Source organism: Thamnophis elegans, chromosome 7 (genome assembly GCF_009769535.1).
Source record: "Thamnophis elegans isolate rThaEle1 chromosome 7, rThaEle1.pri, whole genome shotgun sequence".
Classification (NCBI taxonomy): domain Eukaryota; kingdom Metazoa; phylum Chordata; class Lepidosauria; order Squamata; family Colubridae; genus Thamnophis; species Thamnophis elegans.
The window spans coordinates 22713891-22733503 of NC_045547.1; the positions used below are offsets into that span (position 1 = coordinate 22713891).

Genomic DNA, 19613 nt, shown 5'->3' on the forward strand with positions numbered 1-19613 from the left:
AGTCCCCCCCACCTCTGCCCCTATCTTCTTGCTGCCTCTTAGCTATGACAATTTTTCTTGACTGAAGTTAGTCGTCCAATAATCAGGAATGCATGGAAAAATCTGAAATGCCAACATAGTTCAGGATAGCTTTTAACTGATTAACATTGTTGTCTTAAATAAAAAATAGAACCCATTGGATCATTTCATATGCTACATTGGGATCCTTTCCCTGAGTAGTGGCCAGGATCATTGGCCTCCTGTTTTAAAAACATCCAAAACTCAGTTCCTTCCTTCCTTCTTATAAGAGCCGAGATGGCGCAGTGGTTAGAGTGCAGTACTGCAGGGTATACTTCTGCTGACTGCTTGCTGCCGTTCAACAGTTCAATTCTCACTGGCTCAAGGTTGACTCAGCCTTCCATCCTTCCGAGGTGAGTAAAATGAGGACCCAGATTGTTGGGGGCAATATGCTGAGTCTGTAAACCACTTAGAGAAGGCTGTAAAAGCACTGTGAAATGGCATATAAATCTAAGTGCTATTGCTACTGCTATTATATGCCATTTAATTTATGCAACATGAATGCAACATGTCCTTAAAAAACCAAACCAAACCTATGGAAATGGAACTGCTGCAAAGGTGAATATTCTGTTTATTATTAACTTTCCTGCATGCCTCACACTTCCTTGTAAGTCTTGCACAGCCTCAGGGGGAGAGGATTTGCTTGAATCAAACTCTTTGGCTGCAGGTGAATTCAGGGTGTCCAAGCACAGCAGGAATTGACTTTCTCCACCCACAGATCTGGATTCAACATTTGACTCTGTGTTGGGTCCTCCCCTTCCACTGCTGCTTGAAGTTGGTAGCCTTGGGACTCATTAGGACAACAGTTGCTGCTGGGAACCCAAATCCTGAAATGGAGCCATTGATCTGTATTGCCTTCTCTATTCTTTTGCTCTCTTCAGCTTGCCAGAACGCATTTTCACAAGGTGACCAATCCTCGCAATATTTATCATAGTTCTGCGATTAGGAGATTAGCATGAATATGACATGATTAGAAAGTTTGAAAATAAAAGAGTTTGGGAGTGAGTTTTTACAAAAATAACTGTGCTGTGTTTAGAGATGTCCTGCTGTTGTTGTTTTTTTTCTATCTCTTAGGTGAATTTTGTCTGAAAATTATTTTTAGCCGTTCAGTGTTGCAAATACTAATTTGAAAAGAAAAAAAAAAGAAACCCAGCTTCTAAGGGAAAAAAGTATTACGTTTTCATTCTGAAGAAAATTCATACTGGGTTAAACTAAGAGAATATTCAGCAGTGGCTTTTTTTCCCCTCTTGACTGTGAAGTGTTGAGAGCAAAATAAGCTATACTCTTGACTCAAATCATAAAACTGAGGTTTGGCAGAAGACATGCAAAATAATGGAAAAAACAAGGTTAATTCAGAGGAGTGTATTTGATCACATTCTCAGACCCTGGGATAGGAAAACCAGGGAAGAAAGGGAAAGGAAGGGACTGGGTAGCAAGTGATGGGATAATAGGGAAAAAGGAAAAATACTTTCTGCTTACTGCTAGGAAAAATACAAAGGTTATTTATTTCATTGATTTTTAAATAACCTCAATTCTGGGGCAGGTAGATCTGATATACCTCCTAAGCAAACGAATGATTAAAATACCGTAGTCCCTATGAATGCTGCCTTCATTTGCAGCCAAACCTGAACAGAAATTAGGAGATGCAGTAAATCTCTTAAGTGCATAAGACAACCTCCAATATTATGGAAATACTTTTGAAATCCAGAGACTTAGAAGAAGGAGGAAGTGGTTTTTCTGATATTTTTTAATTCATAAAGAGCAAAATATATTTCAGTTGAAATACGGAGTTGGAAAGACTTGATCTTAGATATAGTACTAAAAATACCATTTACAGTTGGCTGCGAAAGAATATAAGAGCTTGCATTCTGTGGGAGGCATTTGTTAATGAAAAGGAAGGAATGACATCGAAACACTGTAAAATATAATGGAAGTCTACCTCAGTGGCAGGCTGCGTGCTTTGTCTGAAGAATGTTTTTGCTCAGTTTTGTTCAGATAGCAGGTTGAAGGAAAAAGTAAGGAGAAAAATCTCAGCCAGCCAGCGCTGAATAAATTAGGTAAGGTAGAAGAAGGGAAAGAGTTTCACTAGCCTAAAAGGCCATTAAAATGAACAATTTGCCATAAACACCCTTCTGTAAGTGATTTAGGATGACCTAGATTCAGAAATAAAAAGTGATTTGGAGTCTGCACTGTTGGCAACTCTTTTTAAACAAGCTACGTCTTTTTTTGAGCTCACTGTTCCATTTCAGTTTTAAGTCTGACTTTCTTAAGTCCAATTTTGTTTAAGGAGTTTTAGACTGGTGAAAGATGCACATACTGTATACACAAATTCCAAATCTCTCCCCCCCCCCGAATTTGGATCATTGTACGGGTCTGTACTCTATGATCCTGTCATTTAGTCTGAGGTGAACAATATGGCCCTTTTTGATAGTCCTGAAGCAGCGGTGTAATCCTCCGAAGTTTGCTACCGGTTCGGTGAGTCTGCTACTGAGCATGTACTTTGCGTACTCATGCATACTTTGTGGACATCCCAGTGGTGGGATACAACTGGTACGCCCCGGTATGGACATACCGGTGACTGCTAGGAGCACCAGGTACCATTCCAGTATGGTGATCCAGGGGGCCCACCCCCTTTCCGCTGTCCTTAACCTGTATTTGAGCCGATCGGGACTTCCACGCATGTGCACAGAGAATACGGTGCCTGTGCAACATTCCAACGAGCAGCTGGAGTGTCATGGCACCATCATGGAGTGTCACGGAGCCATTGCGGAGTGTCATGGAGTGTCGTGGGTGGTAAGTACGCATGCGTGTGTGCATGTGGTGGACACCCGGCCCCGTTGCACAGGTTGCAACGGGATCCGGAACCCACCTCTGGCACATGTGTGCTTCAGGCATCCCTGCGCAGTCCTAAAAAAGGAATATTTTGAAGCCTCCCAAGTCTGCAAAGGTAAGTAGAACAGCAAAGGTAGGGGAATCCGCTATGCCACGTGATTTAGATTAGTTAGAAAGCAGAAAATCTGACAATTCTAGCTAATATAAATCGCGTGTCACAACTGATCGTTGCCCAGCTGATCATCAGAAATACCAGTTTGCCCGAACCCATAGCATTTTTTACTACTGGTTCGGGAGAACCGGTCCAAACCAGTAGCATTTCACCCTGTCCTGAAGCCACTTTTAACCATCATTGCTAGCAACTGGTGGAATGTCTTTTGCCTTTTGGCAGTAGGAAACAGACTTTTGTGTAAGCCCCAATATAAAAACAAAATGATAAACAAAAAGGGAAGCCCACAAACTCCCAAGAAAATAAGAACTTAAAATCCCAGCTCCATCTATTTTCATTCTTATCCTACCTACTGCAACACTCCAAAATCTCCCCAAATGCTATAGTTAGCTGCAGCAATCAAAAGATTTTCCATGCCTAATCTATGGCCTTACGTAAATGTTAGTACTGGCTGGGAATTTAAGTCTATAATACCAACCTGTGGGATTCTTTCTCTCCTGCCTATCCCCATCCCCATCCTCCACCCCCTACTGTTCTTTCTTCTCATTTTTAAACAGGCCAGGCAGCTGAGGATTTCTCTTGCAGGATCATTTTAGAGATTAAAAAAGAAATAGAATTTAAAGTTTTATATAAATAATATCATTGGGTAATGCAATATATTTTAGCTGTCTGGTGGGGAACACCATGAAATTAGATAATAGAGTAATACCTTTTAAACAACAAATGATAACTAAAGTATTTCCAAGATTGAGCATGTGGATTTACAAGTTGAGTTTCCTCTAGAATGATTCCTTCAAACACAATTTTGCTTTTTTCTTTTTCTAGAGATGGAAGTAGGATCTACCAATTTTTCATGTTCTCGTAAGTATTCAAATGATGCTGGAATGAGGCATTCTTTTGAAATGCAAGTTTCTAAGTCAGGAAAATTTGGGAAGAATTTTTGGTAATTATTTTGGAAAGTTCACCAACCAGTTTAATGTCATCCAGATAATGTTGGAGTAACCACTGTCTCCGTATGGGTTGGTCCCATCCTTCTGGATGGCTATAGTTTGGCTACGTTCACATGGCTTTTAATTAAAATTAACGAAATCAGAATTTGCTCAAATCAGTTCTCTGGGTTTGGATAAATCAATGAACTAATTGCAGAGTTAGTTTGTCAAAATGTCACAAAACATTAGCTACTAAGACCCTGGTATTCTAAGCAGAACCATTAAAAACAGATTTCAGTAATTTAAAGAAACTTTAAAAAAAATAATTTGGAATTTTGCAGAGTCCCTGGGGTATTAGTTTCATGGTGATTGAAGGCATGTGCTTTGAACCTCTGATATACAGCAATAAAGATAGAGAAGACACCTTTCTCTTTCTGTGCCTCAGATCCTGAATTCTGCTCCGAAGCAAACACCTGTTGCCAGATTGGCATGGATGGGTACGGCTGGATTGCTGCAGCGGTTGGCTGGAGTCTCTGGTTTCTCACCCTTATCATCCTCTGCATTGATAAAATGACCAAGCTCAGGCCTGATGAATCCAAATATTAGGAAGCACGATGCTAAGAAAACCAACCCACATTTCTGCTTCTTGATGCCTTTCATGAAGCAGTTGGAGAAAATAACCTAGACTACTCAACTGCTGAAGTGTAGAATAAGGACATTGGTGGTTTCGACCAAAATGACCCAAGAATGATGCCCACAAAGAGGATTATGGTTTTAATCCTGCTCTCCATTTGGCAACAATGGATAAGAGAACCCCTGCCCTGGTTTGCAGAAATACTTGCAGTCCTATGAAGCAAGAATGTGCACTTCCTTTGGATTCTTTTCTTCTGGTTGTGAATTGAACAGCTATCACTGACAGTTTCATTTATCCTCTTTCTTAAGTGGCTTAAGAGTCAGCTAGCTGACATTTCCTTCTGCTGACACAGATGGTGATAATTTGTCAGGGTCACGACTGGAATCAAAGCTTGTAGCTTTTTAGTTTTTGTTTTCTTTTTCCCTTTCTTGAATCTGAGCCAGGAATGATGTCAACTAGTCAGAGCTTGCTGGGGAACCCAATGTTTTCAGTCCTGGGGAATATCAACAATGTAGTATAGCCAACACTGAAACAAGGTGCTTGCAAAACAACCAAATTGTGTTTTTATTCTCTTCCTCCTCATTTCTCAATGGCCCTACTGAGTGCTGTTTAATAACCCCTGGATCTTTCCATTATGTTGTGAAAACTGTGCCGTACGTAAAATAGTCCTAAAAAACCAGGAAGGATGTCAGACATGCTTAAGAAGAGTTGTCATATGTAATAAAGAATGGTTATACTGCATATCTCTTTTTTTCTGTGACAGTGTGGTAGCTCATGGTTGTCTATCAATAAATGCACCAGCCTGTGCAGCCAGTCATGGATAACATTCTTAAGTTTGTGTATCACCTCTAAAACCTCTTGAAAGTTGTTGCCACATTTTAATGTTTGTGTCTTCAGGAAGGATCAAAACGTTCAAGTTAATGGTTGTGCTTATATGACCAGAGGCCTGTCCTTTTTCATGTTCTGCTTATTTATTTATATTCCACTTTTATTTTTTATAAATAACTCAAGTACCTAATAGTTCTTTCTCCTATTTTACCCACAACTCCTATGTGGGGAGCTGGGCTGAGAGGTAGTGACTGGTCCAAAATTACCCAGATGCAAATCTAAAATGGGACTATAGCTCGGTCTCCTGGTTTCACCCAGTCATTATGGTGCAATGGTTAGAATTTAGTATTGCGGGCTAATTCTGCCAAGTGCCAGCAGTTCGATCCTGACCAGCTTAAGGTTAATTCAGCTTTCCATCTTTTCAAGGTTGGTAAAATGAACCAAATTGTGAGGCAATATCCTGACTCTAAACCGCTTAGAAAGGGCTGTAAAGCATTATTGAGTGATATATAAATCCAAGTGCTATTGCTATTCTAGCCTGGTGTCTTATCCATTGGCCCAAATTGGCTATTTGCAGATGAGTTGCCTTTCTTTACTTTCCCTTTGTCATCTTGGTGGAGGAACAGAGAGAGTTAAGCAGTCCTTTTCTTGATTTCCTTTTTAAACATAGTCTAGTTGCCCTGAATTTTAAAACTGATATTTTCAGAGGTAACAAATGAGAAATAGGAGAGAGGGAATTTGAGAAAAAAAACATACGGATTACAAATTTTTTCAGGCTTCTTTATGTGTCAATAACCCAGGATGAACTTGCTAAACTTTTTTTTGATGAAATTAGGGAAACTATGATACTCCAGTAGGAAATGAGAAGTGTGATACTCACCTACTTCAGTAAATAACATTTTTCACTAATGATGGATTTTTTTTTGTTAAAATCTGATTTTTACATTTGGATGCACCATTTCATATTGTTTTTAAAACATGATTAAGATCGTCAGTGTTTTTATACATGGGGAATTTGTCCGCACTCACAGCATGGTGAGCGCCATCATTAATCAAGGTTAGATAAGGTCTTCCTGTGATGGAATGTGCAACTAGAGAAGGAGTGTGTATGTGTGGAAGGAGAAATGTTGACAATAGGATCATAGCTTTCCAGAGAGGAAGCAGAACATTCCATACAAAGATCCAAAACAAGGGACTACATAGTCCTGAACTGGATGGGGGGAGTGATGAAAAGTTTGAAGATAACCATATCCTAGAATCTCCCAGGTATATCTATTAGGTTAGAAGTCCCAAAGATACTTTTTCAAGAGGCAACTGCACTTTCTGGTTTTTCCTTGAAGACATTTTGCTTCTCATCCAAGAAGCTGAAGAAAGTCCAGTTGTCTCTTGAAAAAGCACTTTTGGGACAACCATGAGCTGGATGACTGAGAATCTCCATAGACAATTAGGTTAGATGGTTGTGGCTTTACTTTGGCAATAATCTGTCTATTAGGTATATAAGCAAATAAGGAAGTCACTTGTCTTCAATTCACCTTGTCATCTATCTTTGAGCTTAGGTCTGACATGAATCCCACCAGACTAAAGCTAGGGAGTCAGAAAAGCAATCATGTGACTGTAGTATTCACCTAGGTGGCAACTAGGACTTATAAGACTATCACATGTTGGCATTGTCACATGACATTGTACTTTATGACCGCATTGCTTAGCGATGCAGACACTGATTTCTATCAATAACTGAGAAGTACCTATCCTGACTAACTTAAATCCTGCTGGTAACAATGCTGATTCTACAGTTCTTTGGGGAACATTCTTGGATGAGGGACAAACTGCATAATAGAAATGCAATTTCAAGGATCAGGTAGGCAAAATGTAACACCATAAATAAAATAATTCATTAGCACCCACAAGAATATAAATGTACTGATGTCACACTCCTGCTCAGACGACGCTTTATGCCACTGCTTCAGCTTTAATTTACTCTAAGAACAGAAGTAAAATACACTCCAACAAATAAAATAATTTAGTTAGAACTTTCACTCATATTACGTGGGTTATAATTAAAGCAATGTCCATATGACAGTAAATTACATCTCACAACAAACAGTAAAATTAAAATCCTGTAAGAACTAGTGCCTGGATGGCCTGTACCACTGTATCAGTAGCAACACGTATAAATGCAGAGACTGCGTCTAATGATGAAACTAAGCTTTTGTTATTCTAAAATAGAATTTTATCATGTTCATTTTGTTAGTTTCACTTCTGTTGAGATCCAAACACAGAGTGTGGCTTATGATGAACTACTGCTGGTGACATGATACCACTCAGGCTGGCTTTCTGTTCAGCCCATCTCAAACCACTAAGTCTCCCCCTATGTTATCCTTGTACAAATAGCAGGTAGCATTTCTACATTTATGACCTTTGGCAAATGAACAAATAGCTTAGCCATCCAATCTTTAGCCTCAATCTCAGATCCTAGAAGAACTTTCGCAAGTGATCTTGACTACCTTCAAGCGCTATTACAAGGGACGCATTCAGTTGTGCACAGAGTGTTTTCAAAGGGTATACCTAAAAACACGGGGATGCTGAAAATGTTATGCTTTTTTAAAAAGTAAAAAGAAATGCACAAATTCATAGGACCATATGTGCAGTACCAGATACCCTACAGGTAAACTGCAAATGCGGGTTTTTAGCAGCTTTAGATTTGTAAGCATGCATTTTCTTTCTCAGCAAGAACGCTACTCCTTCTGCCTAAGCAGGTACAGTACGTCCTAGGCATTCATTATAAAATTCAAGCGAGGATGCAACTGGAAAGTGAGTTTTATATTAACATCTGGTACCTAATTTGCTCACTATGGCAAACCATTTTAAACTGTTATACCAGAGGTGTCAAACTCAAGGCCCATGGGCCGCATCTGGCCCGCGGGGTGCTTAGACCTGGCCTATGGAGCCACCCTGGAATCAGCGAAGGATTGGCTTGTGGTCCCTCTGCCAGCAAAAATGGTGCTTGGGAAGCTGCAATGTCCTCCTGCAACCTTCTGCCAGTGAAAACGGATCATCTTGGGTGGGCCATGTGCGGTTGTCACTGGCAGAGGGTTGCAAGAGGCTGTCACAGCCTCCCAAGCTCTGTTTTCACTGGCAGAGCGTTTGGGTCACCATAGGCACCCTCGACACGAGTGACGTCAAGCTGGCGAAGCCCATTCTGGCTATGCCCACACGGCTTCCAAGGTCAGACACAACCCTGATGCGGCCCTCAATGAAATTGATTTTGACACCCCTGTACTATACCCTTCCTGAAAGTGAAGCTCCTTTTTAAGCAAACCACTTTGGATGTGCGGGTCTATACTGATATATTTGCAATCCTTTTTCAAGAAAAGGAAATTTACTTCGTGGGAAGTAAATATGAGAAAACATTCCAGGATGAAATGTTCACATATTTACATCCAGAAAGATACATAACTTTTGGGCTTGGCTTGCCTTTGTCCATAGAGTCCAGTGACCCTCTGTGAAATGACTAGTAAGTCATGCTCAGTTTTCTAGGCAGCACCAAGAGCCATTAAATCATTGATCGTGCATGACTACAATCTTTCAGATTAGAAGAATCCACTTCCAAAGGAAGGGAAAAGACAAAAAATAACGAAACAAAACCTGGAGCTACTCACATGTCTGCTAAATATTATCTATGATAGATTTCCCACATGGATTTTGGGAGCCCAAGGAAAAATAATTCATGTACAGCAATGCCATCTTCATGCACATTTAATGTTCTCTGCGTCACTTGTGAAATGGCCCTGGATGTGTCTCTCCACTTATTGATCCATCTGCTACTTGTCCATCAATAACTTATTAGTGCCAAGTACAGTTTCTAAAAAGAGGATTAAATGGTTTTCCCCAGCCTGAATAAATGATTATATCCTTTGTTTGTGTCTTCATACTGCTCTTTTTTTTAAAGGCCTTCATTTTACATTTGCAAACACCAGGATCAAGGGACACTTTGAAGCTTCAGCACCAGAAGAACAACAAGAAAAGTTCAAAGATTGGCTCCGTTTGGAAGCAATGTTAAGCAATGATTATTATCTTAGTTTAGCAAGTTTCCCAAGTCCTTTCTTCAAGAAATCTCACTATGGTCTAATTAAAGTAATTGTTTGCACAGGAACACCACCACTTGCATTGTATGTGAAAAGAAACACGTCAGAAGTATATACCCCCCCCAACCCCACCAACAGCCGGCAATTTCCACTCAGGAACTACCACTAATCTGAGGTGCCTCTTTTTCCTTAATCAAGGGCTGGCATGTTCCAATGACTGTCGTTTAGAGGGTAGTACTGCCTTCTTTGCAGCAAATGAATTTCCAGATCATTATTACGAAAGAACACTCCTACTCCAAGTACAATTATAATGCCAAAATGCTTAAAAGTAGAAAGTTTAAAAGATGGTTGTCTGTCAAACATTTGCTGAGTCTTCCCAACTTTATCATTCACAGAAATCTTCTCTTGCGCTGCTGCAGCTGCTCACCGAAGAGTTCTTTTCTCTTGCTTCATAAATCCCTGGTATTGTACATGTTTACTCCTCTGACAGAAGAACCGCAGGCTCTTGCTGATTTTCCTGCAAGTCGAGCTTCCACAGGAAGCAGATAATTGGCTAATTTGCAAGGACATGACAAATCAGCTGTGGAAGTTCTGTACAATGGTCTGTTTCTGAGAGAGCCGGAGAAGCTCCTCTCGGATTGCTTTGATGAGGGAGGCAGACGAATGTCCTGTTTGGAGGTCCTCAGTGGAGCTGGTGCTGTAGCAAAGCCCTGGACCCTGCTGGTTGCTGGCTGGCAGATGAACAGGTGGAGCTGAAGGCTGTCGAGCCAAATTCCGCGGCATCTGGAAAACTGGTGAGGAGCAATATTCGTGATGTCCAGGTGTATGCGTCTAGAGAAAGGCACAGAGCATTATTCCAGGTTCAGCTTAAAGACAAAAAAGGCACAGAAGGAGAAAAACATAAAAAGACACAGGGACAAGAGAAAGCAGAAAGTCTCCCTTTGATTTGAAATACAAAACTGGAAGAGTGACTGGTTTTTAGAGTAATATTTGGTCTTGCTGGCCTCTTTCTAGAATTCCTCAAATGTTAGCAGATGATTGCCAAAAGGTTAGCTCTATTGCCACGAAAACAGTGTCCCGTGGCAAACATTTTTGTGGGTTAGAATAAACTTCATGAAAGGAGGTTACAGGTAACTCTTATTTAGTGATTGCCTCATTCAGTGACCATTTGCAATTATGACAGTGATGAAATAGTAAACTTCGTGACCAATCCTTGTATCTAAGATCTATTGAGGTCTGTAAACCAAAGGAAAACTGAAGATCATAAATACAAATTGTGATTTAATTTAGCATCTACTTCAGCTTAGCAACAGAATTGCTGGTCCCAACTAAATGAGAACTACCTGTACTCTGAATTGACAGATACACTTATTTTACATACATGTAAAGCAGAGGTGGGTTGCTGCCAGTTCGGCCCGGATCAGGCAAACCAATAGTAGCGGTGGTGGGAGGCTCCGCCCACCTGCCCGGATGCTTCTGCGCATGCACAGAAGGGTCACATGTGCAGAAGGGCACCCAAACCGATAGTAACAAAATTGGCAACCCACCACTAATGTAAAGCTCAACTGGAAATGTCACAGATTGTATTTTTTTTTAAAAAAAGAAGTCCAGTTTTCTTATTTTGCTGCTTTACATTTCTTCCTTTTATATTCATGTAAGTGTATACTGTTTTCATCAGCTTAAGAAAAAGAGTTCATGAATCTGAGGAAATGGATTTTAAGTCTGCAAAAGCTTATGCCATAATAGCTTAAAGAGAATAGTCTTTAAGTGTCATAGTACACAGTGGCGCCAAAAGTTAATCGTAAGTAAGCACCACTTACTTTTATTAGCCATCTAATTCATATTTTGTATTCCTGTGCATTTATGATTAAAATGAAGACACATACTTATTCAAACTAAAGATATTTCATAACCTTGTGGACTATAGCAACTTTGTTCCACCCGATGCCTTTTAACTTGACTTTAACTCCCCTAATCCTCTGCTTATAGTTCTAACACAGGGCTGTCAAACTCCTGCCCTGCGGCTGGATGCATCACGTGCTAGCCACGCCCACACCTGGTTTAGCGAAGGGGGGGGGAGGAAAGTCCCAGTAAGTCACATGATGCTGCCGTGATGACGTGAGTTTGACACCCCTGATCGAACATATCAGGAGGACAATTGGTTAAGAAGCCTCTTTTATAGGCTTCTATAGGCACATGACAGTTTTCAGAATCAATGCCAACAAAACAATGCTACATGTGCTTTCAAAAAGGAGACTTACCCCCTTGGAATCTAGATCCATTAAAATGGTGAGACTTGAGCTGAATAAGTAAAGTGGAAGGAAGGAAGGAAGGAAGGAAGGAAGGAAGGAAGGAAGGAAGGACGGACTTGCAAAACACTGAGGCCACAATATTAACAATGGCAATGGCATGCAGAAGAGACAGACTTGGCTAAGTGCTGCAATAGAGGAAAACAAGCACCTAAGAGTTTACTCCAGTGGGAATCTGCAGGTGAGAGGAAGGAATTCAATTCTATCTTTCAGAGCACTGTATACATATATTAAGACTGGCCAGAGGCAAAAGCAGTGGCTGAAGCCAGGCAATTTTTGATGCTTTAGTTGTCTACCATGTTGTAGGATAGAGCTACAGGGGCTGCGCTAATTTCCTAATTCGCTCGTCCTCCCTTAGGCGAAACGGAGAGTGAAACCCCCTATCACCAATACTGTAATAAAATTGAACAAACAATTAGGTCAGCTTCTGTGCATAGAAAGGGGGAAATAACTCTACCTTGTTCTCTGACTTACGTTGCCAAGTATTTTGGCCCTGTTTCAGATCTGGTTCAATCAGTGTAGTAGGGATAAAACTGAAAATACTACCTTAAACTACTGAAAGAAAGAAGCTGCTGAGAGAACCCCAGAAGAAAACATAACCTGCCAGGTTTAGAAAGGAAAATAACAAGAGAAGGCCAAATGGATTTTGCTGATTAATCAAAAGATTCTGCACCAGCTAATTTCTTTCATTCTATATAAACTGACAAAACAACTGACTTAGACTCTGCTATTACACTGACAATGAACCAGGTTTTGGTCTATTATCTGAGTCCTCTTATTTCCCCACTGTTTGTCAAGGCACATCCATCACCAACCAGGGCACCATTATTTGCCCATTAATTTGGAAGATTTTTATTTTAGAGTTATAGGACATAACAGCCTAGAGATGTGATGGCCAGGGGTGGCACGCAGAGCCCTCTCTATGAGCACGCACGCTATCCGCTGTTCTGGTTTTTGGCACACGCATGCGCACTGGTCAGCTGGTCTTTGTGTGCCCCAGAGCATCGGAAACCTGAAGACCAGCTGGACAGTGCGCATGCGCGGGCCGCCCACTTGGGCTTTGGGTTCCCGGCGCTCTGTCACATGCGAAGACCAGCTGGCTGGTGCACATGTGGGCATTGGAAACCTGAAGACCAGGTGGCCAGCACATGCATGCGCACCAGCCACCTGGTCTTTGGGTTTCTGGTTTGGGTACTCGATGCCGAAAAGGTTCGCCAACACTGGCCTAGGGCATGAATTAAGGTGATGGGTCAACTACCGTCTGGGGTGGAGGTGAAGAATAGTCTTTGACTCAGGGGAGAGCAAGTATGTAAGGAACATGAATGAGACATACCCCTACCATATAGGGAGGGATAAAGAGGAACTCATGATAATTCAAACATGCAGTTCAATGAGAAAGCCATGCTCTAAAAACAGTATTTTGCACCGATGGAATTAGCTTGCAAAAACAAAACTTCATAGAACACCACAACAGACATGGCTTTTATTTTGTAATAGTAAAACCTTTTTCAGTCTCATCTGAAGTCTTTCCAAGGATAGAAAGCCACAATTCTCTATCACCCCAACCAAGGGATTTTGATTTTTTTTTTCAGATGGGTGTGAGGTTTGACGGAGACAGTGGTTTCAGAAAGACATGTTCAGAGGAGCCATCTTCACTAAGAGCATAAGGAGAAATGGGCAACCTGAGGCTTCCTAGATACCGCACTGCTGGCTGATGCCGATCAGGATAAATAATAGGTGGCCTAACCTGACATAAAGGATGAGAGCTAAGGCTGAGTAAGAGAAGGACAAAAAAAGCACAGATTTAAGGGCTGAAGTATGAAAAAGACAAAAGCAGCAGCTAAAAAAAAAAAAAACACCAGAGAAGCAACTAAAAAAATTGAATTCAGGAAACACAAGACTGCTTCAGAAACTATTCAAACATGAAGCACAGTACTCACTGCTTCTCTCCTAGCAAATTCATCCTCTCCACGGTATGGGGGCCACCCTTGTTCCCCTGGCTGGCCATGCCCTGCTCTGCCTGAGGGGATCTCCATTGGTTGACCTCCGATCCTGCTAGCAATTCCCACCTGAGTGAGGTGCTGTATCTGAGAACCTTAAAAGCAAATATTGTTTTGTTTTCATCTTACCATGCAGCATCAGAAGAGTGAGGGGCAAACGATCTGAGAAACAGGGATTGGGGAGATAAGACATAACCAAAGAAATGGGGCTCAGGGGAAAAAAAATGATTCAATTAACTTTTTGGAAAGATTGACAAATTAGGATAAATTAAAAAAAAAATCTGCTTGCATGCAAATTTTTCAATGTGTTTTTTCCTCCCCCAAGTGGAGGGTATTTCTGTGTGATTCTTTTTTTTTAAAGGAACATGCTGAAGGCAAATGTGGTAGAGCAGAGAAGAGGGGAAGAGAAAGGGTCAGAAAGGCAACACTTCTGACCTATCAATATTTAATCATCATTAATGTGCAGTTTAGGAGAATGTAATTCATGCTAGCAATTTGCCTTCAATACAAGAAAATATTTGCTTAATTTAGGATACTCAGCTGCAGAGTCAAAGCAGAATCCACTTTTTTGGAGAACAGTTTTTATATCTACCGTATTTTTCGGAGTATAAGATGCACCGGAGTATAAGACGCACCAAGGTTTTGAAGAGGCAAATTAAAAAAAAAGTTTTTGCACTCTGCAAACCTCCCAAAAACGGCCCGTTCTTTTGCAAAAATGGACCCCACTTTTTTTTTTCAAAAAAGAGCATTAGGAAGCTTATGGAGTGCTCTGGGGGCTGGGGGGCAAAATGAAGTAAAAAATGGCCCATTTTTTTGCTCATTTCTACCCTCCCCAGCCCCCAGGAGCTCTCTGAAAGCCTCCATAAGGCTATGGATGGCCATTTTGGTGAAGGAGGCAGGGTTTCAGGAGGCAAAAAAGTGCTGTATTCAGTGTATAAGATGCACCCAGATTTTCAGCCTCTTTTTTGAGGGAAAAATGTGCGTCTTTTACTCCGAAAAATACGGGTATGTTCCTTTGTGAATAGAAGATGGGGCTGAGATTAAATCAACCCTTGTACCCATTAAACCCCACACAAATGAGTAAAAAGGGCCACTTAATATTTTGAGCTGCGTTGTTACAGTTTTAAATTTCTGCAAGAACTTACTTTTTAAAAGCACCCCAAAATCCCCCATGGAAAAATGTTTGGCTTTACTTATTTTGAGGGAGCCCTGAGGGATGAAACTGGGCTGTCTATGTGTGGTCAAAACTCTGTTAGAAGAGATTATTGAAACTCTCTTAGCTGTTTTTAGTGACTATCTCCTGGAATAAGGAACACTGACTTGAATGAGACTGAAGTCTTGAGTTGTTTTTAGTGCTAATTTTATACAAACGATACCCAGTGATATTAGTTAGATAATGCACAGACATTTTGTCCTGTGTTTACCTTTTAAAACAGGGGTGTCAAACTCAAGACCTGGGGGGTGGATCTGGCCTGCAGGGTTCTTAGATCTGGCCCACAGGGCTGTCCTGGAAAGAGAGAAGGACTGGCCCACAGTGACTCTGCCAGCGAAAAACTAGCTCGTGAGGGCCGCATGTGGCCCTCCTGAGCTCCATTTTTGCTGGCAGAGGGTTGCAGGAGGCCGTCCCAGTTGAAAACAGAGCTGACGGGCTGCATGTGGCCTCCCCAAGCTCAGTTTTCACTGGCAGAGGGTTGCAGGAGGCCATCGCAGCTGAAAATGGAGTTCGGGAGCCCGTTCTCACTGGAAGAGTGCTCAGGCTACCACAGGCACCCGGACACGAGTGATGTCATGCTGGCCACACCCACCCTGGCCACACCCATCCCATCCCCCACAAGGTCAACCACAACCCTGATGTGGCCCTCAATGAAATAAGAGTTTGACACCCCTGTTTTAAAACATACTCAGATGATAATTTGGGATGATTTTATATATTCTTTTGTTTATTAGAAAGCAGTGTTTTTCAATCTTAGCAATTTTTAGATGGATGGACTCAGATTACAGGAATTCCCTAGCAAACATGCTCAGGTTGAGAAACACAGCAAGTAGCCCTCAACCTATGACCACATTTGAGCCCAAAATTTACGTTGCTAAGTGAGACATTGGTTAAGTGAATTTTGCCCCATTTTATCTTTCTTGCCACACTTGTTAAGTGAATCATTGCAGCTCTTAAGTTAGTGAATCTGGCTTCCCAATTGACTTTTCTGGTCTGAAAGTGACAAAAGGAGAACACGTGACCTCGGGGCAGAGCAACCGTCATAACTATGAACCAGTTGCCATGCATCTGAATTTTGATTACGTAATCATGGGATGCTGCGATGGTCATAAGTGTGACGAACCATTATAAGTCACTTTTTTCAATGATGGTGTAACTCTGAACAACACTAAACAAGCTGTTGTAAGTTAAGAAGTATCTGTATTTTAAAAGGGAAAAACAACAACAACAACTAAACAAGGGCTTACAGCCATGCAGGCTGCTTTTCATAGATATGATGGCATACATATAATTGTTTTTAGATGTGTGTATGAACTATGCCCTCGTCTGGAAAGGCAAATGTAGCACTTTTCACTTGGTCTGGTTTCTGATAGATAAGAGAGAAGTCGCCATTCTTCATCTGTTAGAAATGGCAGTTGGAAGTACTTAGTTCCCAAGGCAACCTTTTCATCTCATGTAATAAATCAAAACACATGCTGAAAGGTCCACGAGCTAACTCTATCTCTAAGTGCATTATAGGCACTTATAGGCATTGTAGGCACTTTCCTTGCTTCTGTGGCAAGGAAATATCACAGTTCTTACAAAATTCTATCCTACTCTTTGCCTCCCCAGCCCCCCAGCTAATGTTTGAATTCTTTTGTACTTTTTACAGTCGTTTTCATACTAAAAAGCCTCTTGGGGGAATATGGATGAAGGGCAATCTCTAACATTTGGAATTATGAAAGTTCTTGAATCTTTTATTGCTTTCTCTTCAACATCGATATTGTATGCAAACAAACTATAGATCTATACATATGTTGGAACTGTACTGCTGTGTTGGATCAGGGGAGGGTTCCGGCAGTCACTACTGCCGGTTCGCTCGTGGGTGCGCCGTGCGTGCGCATGCGCCATGCAATAAAAATTGTTCTGAGCATACGCAGAAGCAAAAAACAAGATGACAGTGCCTATGGCACTGCCCGGAGAACCGGTTTGGGGTGTGTGGCAAGCCGCCAAATCACTACGGTTCGGTAATCCCACTGAGTTGGATTAAGAAAAAGTAAATCCATCCCCCAAATATGGACGGGTTCACACAGAGGCTTAGAGGAATTATTTTGCTAGGAGTGCAGCATTTGTGTATTTGACCATCCAGATCTTCCCCAGTGCAGGGACACGATTTACTGAGCTAAAATGAGAAGGGGACTAATCATGTCTCTTCTTTATAGTTAGATTTGGGGTCTAACTTAGCCATCGAATGGTGGCTAATTTTTAGGAGATAAGACTCTTTGTAATATGGATTCCTTAGAAAGGGTTACCTGCAGTGCTTCCAACTGGTCGTGGCCGTGCCACTGATGGCATTTCCTCTGGGTAGATGCCTCGAGTGGAATATTGGACATCTGATGGCTGCGAGTCTGGATGTATTAATTCAACAGGTGGAAGAAAGCCAGATCCAAGGTTTTGCCTGCTAGTAGAAAAACAATGAAACACATTCCTTCATCCACCCATTCACTCATAAATAAAACTTATTTTATTTAAGTTTAAATATCTTAAATATTTTAAATATATTTTAAAGATATTTAAATATCTTTAAATATCTTAAGTAGTTACCTTAATAACTAACTTAATAAAATAGCTTAAGTAGTTATCTATCCATGCATTTACTAGATGCATTTGTGTACTTATGTCTCAGTTCCCTGGCTGTCATCATTGCCATAAATAAGAGGGAGTCAAGCTATTCTCCAAAGCACTTGAGGTTGGGACAAGAAGCAATGAGTGGAAACTAATCAAGGAGAGAAGCAACTTAGAACTAAGGAGAAATTTCCTGACAGTTAGAACAATTAATCAGTGGCACAACTTGCCTCCAGAAGTTGTGAATGCTCCAACACTGGATGTTTTTAAGAAGATGTTGGATATCCATTTGTCTGAAGTGGTGTAGGGTTTCCTAAGCAGGGGGTTAGACTAGAAGACCTCCAAGGTCCCTTCCAACTCTGCCCTGCCCTGCCCTATTCTATTCTAAAGATAAGGAAATGCATCAAAACACATGTAATTAAATGTTAGCAGAATGAGGAAGGAGCAAATTGTGTAGGTGGAGTTCTCTGGCTTGTTCTCTGGCGTCTACCAAGCTTGCAATTTGGTTCAAAAGAAAGAAGAGGTATTTATCATTCTTAGAAAAAGAAATAATTTTTCTACAAATACACCGATCAAATAATTAACAAAGTACCTCTGCAACAGGCCTGGAGCTGAAGGTGGAGTCATCCCAAAATCCATGTATCTCTGAAAAAAGACCATAGGTCAGGGGGGGAAAAAAACCCATGACAATATCTTCTTAAATAATTAGGGTATTGTGAAATAGAATTCAAAAGTAAAAATCAAGAGACTAAAATATTTCCAAATATTGAATACTTTAAGTTAAGAAAACTTTTACCAAATCAAAAAAAATGGTCAGCATGTTATATTATATTATGTTATATTATATGATAGAAGCAAATCAAAGCAAATCTACTACAACAAAAGTGGGGAACTATGGCCCCTTTATGACATGTGGACTTCAACTTCCAGAATTCCATGCTGGCTCAGGAATTCTGGGAGCTGAAGTCCACGAATCATAAAGGGGCCATAGTTTCCCACCCTGTGTTACAAAAAAGTTAGCCATATTCAGAAAATGGCAATCTTAGCAAAAGAAAAGACAACAATGTTATATAAATAAAATACAAGAAAACAATAATGGGTTAAAAAGAAAAAGAAAAGAAAGGATTTTGATAAGCATATTTTCAAAAATTTAAATACTAACTATTAAAGCATTAATGCAGATGCCCATGAATTTAATTCCTGATGTCCATGAGGACATAATCATTAAATTTTCTGTTGATAGTAAAGAAGTAATGTTGCATCTTTTTTAAAAAAAAATTCTAGTCTAATTTATAACTTGGCACTTCCCTGGATGTCTTCCATTCAGTTACTAATGAGACCCAATTTTATTTAACTTCCAAACTCTGACACAATTGGGCAGATACTGAGAAGCAGAAAATTAGGATACCTTTAAGAAGAAGAAGGAAAAACAAATTCTTGGGGACAGAAGGAACTATTCTTTCTCACAAAGAAGCTCTTGAGATGAGCATCAATGAGACTACTAACTGTGTGAGCCTGGCTGTAGGGTGACCCCCACTGACTGCTGGGGGTGTCTCTTGGAGCCCGAACAGGAGTGCTTGTTGACTGTCCTCCGGACCCTCCAGGATGGGTGATGGATGCTTGGGTACTAGGAGCCACCAGAGCAAAAGCATCATCCAGGAGAGAATGCATTGTTTGCCGGGCTTCTTCAATAGATGGCTGAGGAGGAACGTATTGGAGAGCATGGGAAGGCAGGCCTGAGTATTTCCCCAATTCAGTTGAAGAAGGAGTCTGGGGATCTGCAGGAAGGTCAGGATCAGACTGGGGAAAAAAGATGGGGGGGGGGACAAGAACAAACACATTATCTAAGTAATGATTTGAGTGTGGTATTATTTGTCATAACAGCATCTATGTGTTACATCGTGCAAACTTTATTGCGAATATTCTGAGTATCATTAGCAGTATCTCCTTCTC

General features: G+C 40.8%; 1 protein-coding gene across 1 annotated transcript in view; it reads right to left on the bottom strand.

Annotated features, from left to right (window-relative positions):
* Positions 1 to 7412: 7412 nt before the first annotated feature.
* Positions 7413 to 19613, bottom strand: part of KIAA1549 (KIAA1549 ortholog) — a 122220-nt gene continuing 110019 nt past the window's right edge. Inside the window, exons 16-20 of the mRNA XM_032222121.1 lie at positions 19167 to 19460; positions 18253 to 18305; positions 17348 to 17496; positions 13784 to 13938; positions 7413 to 10365 (exon numbers count right to left, since the gene is read on the bottom strand). Coding sequence (XP_032078012.1) covers positions 10111 to 10365; positions 13784 to 13938; positions 17348 to 17496; positions 18253 to 18305; positions 19167 to 19460 — 906 coding nt within the window. The 3' untranslated portion in view covers positions 7413 to 10110. The remainder of the gene's footprint in view (positions 10366 to 13783; positions 13939 to 17347; positions 17497 to 18252; positions 18306 to 19166; positions 19461 to 19613) is intronic.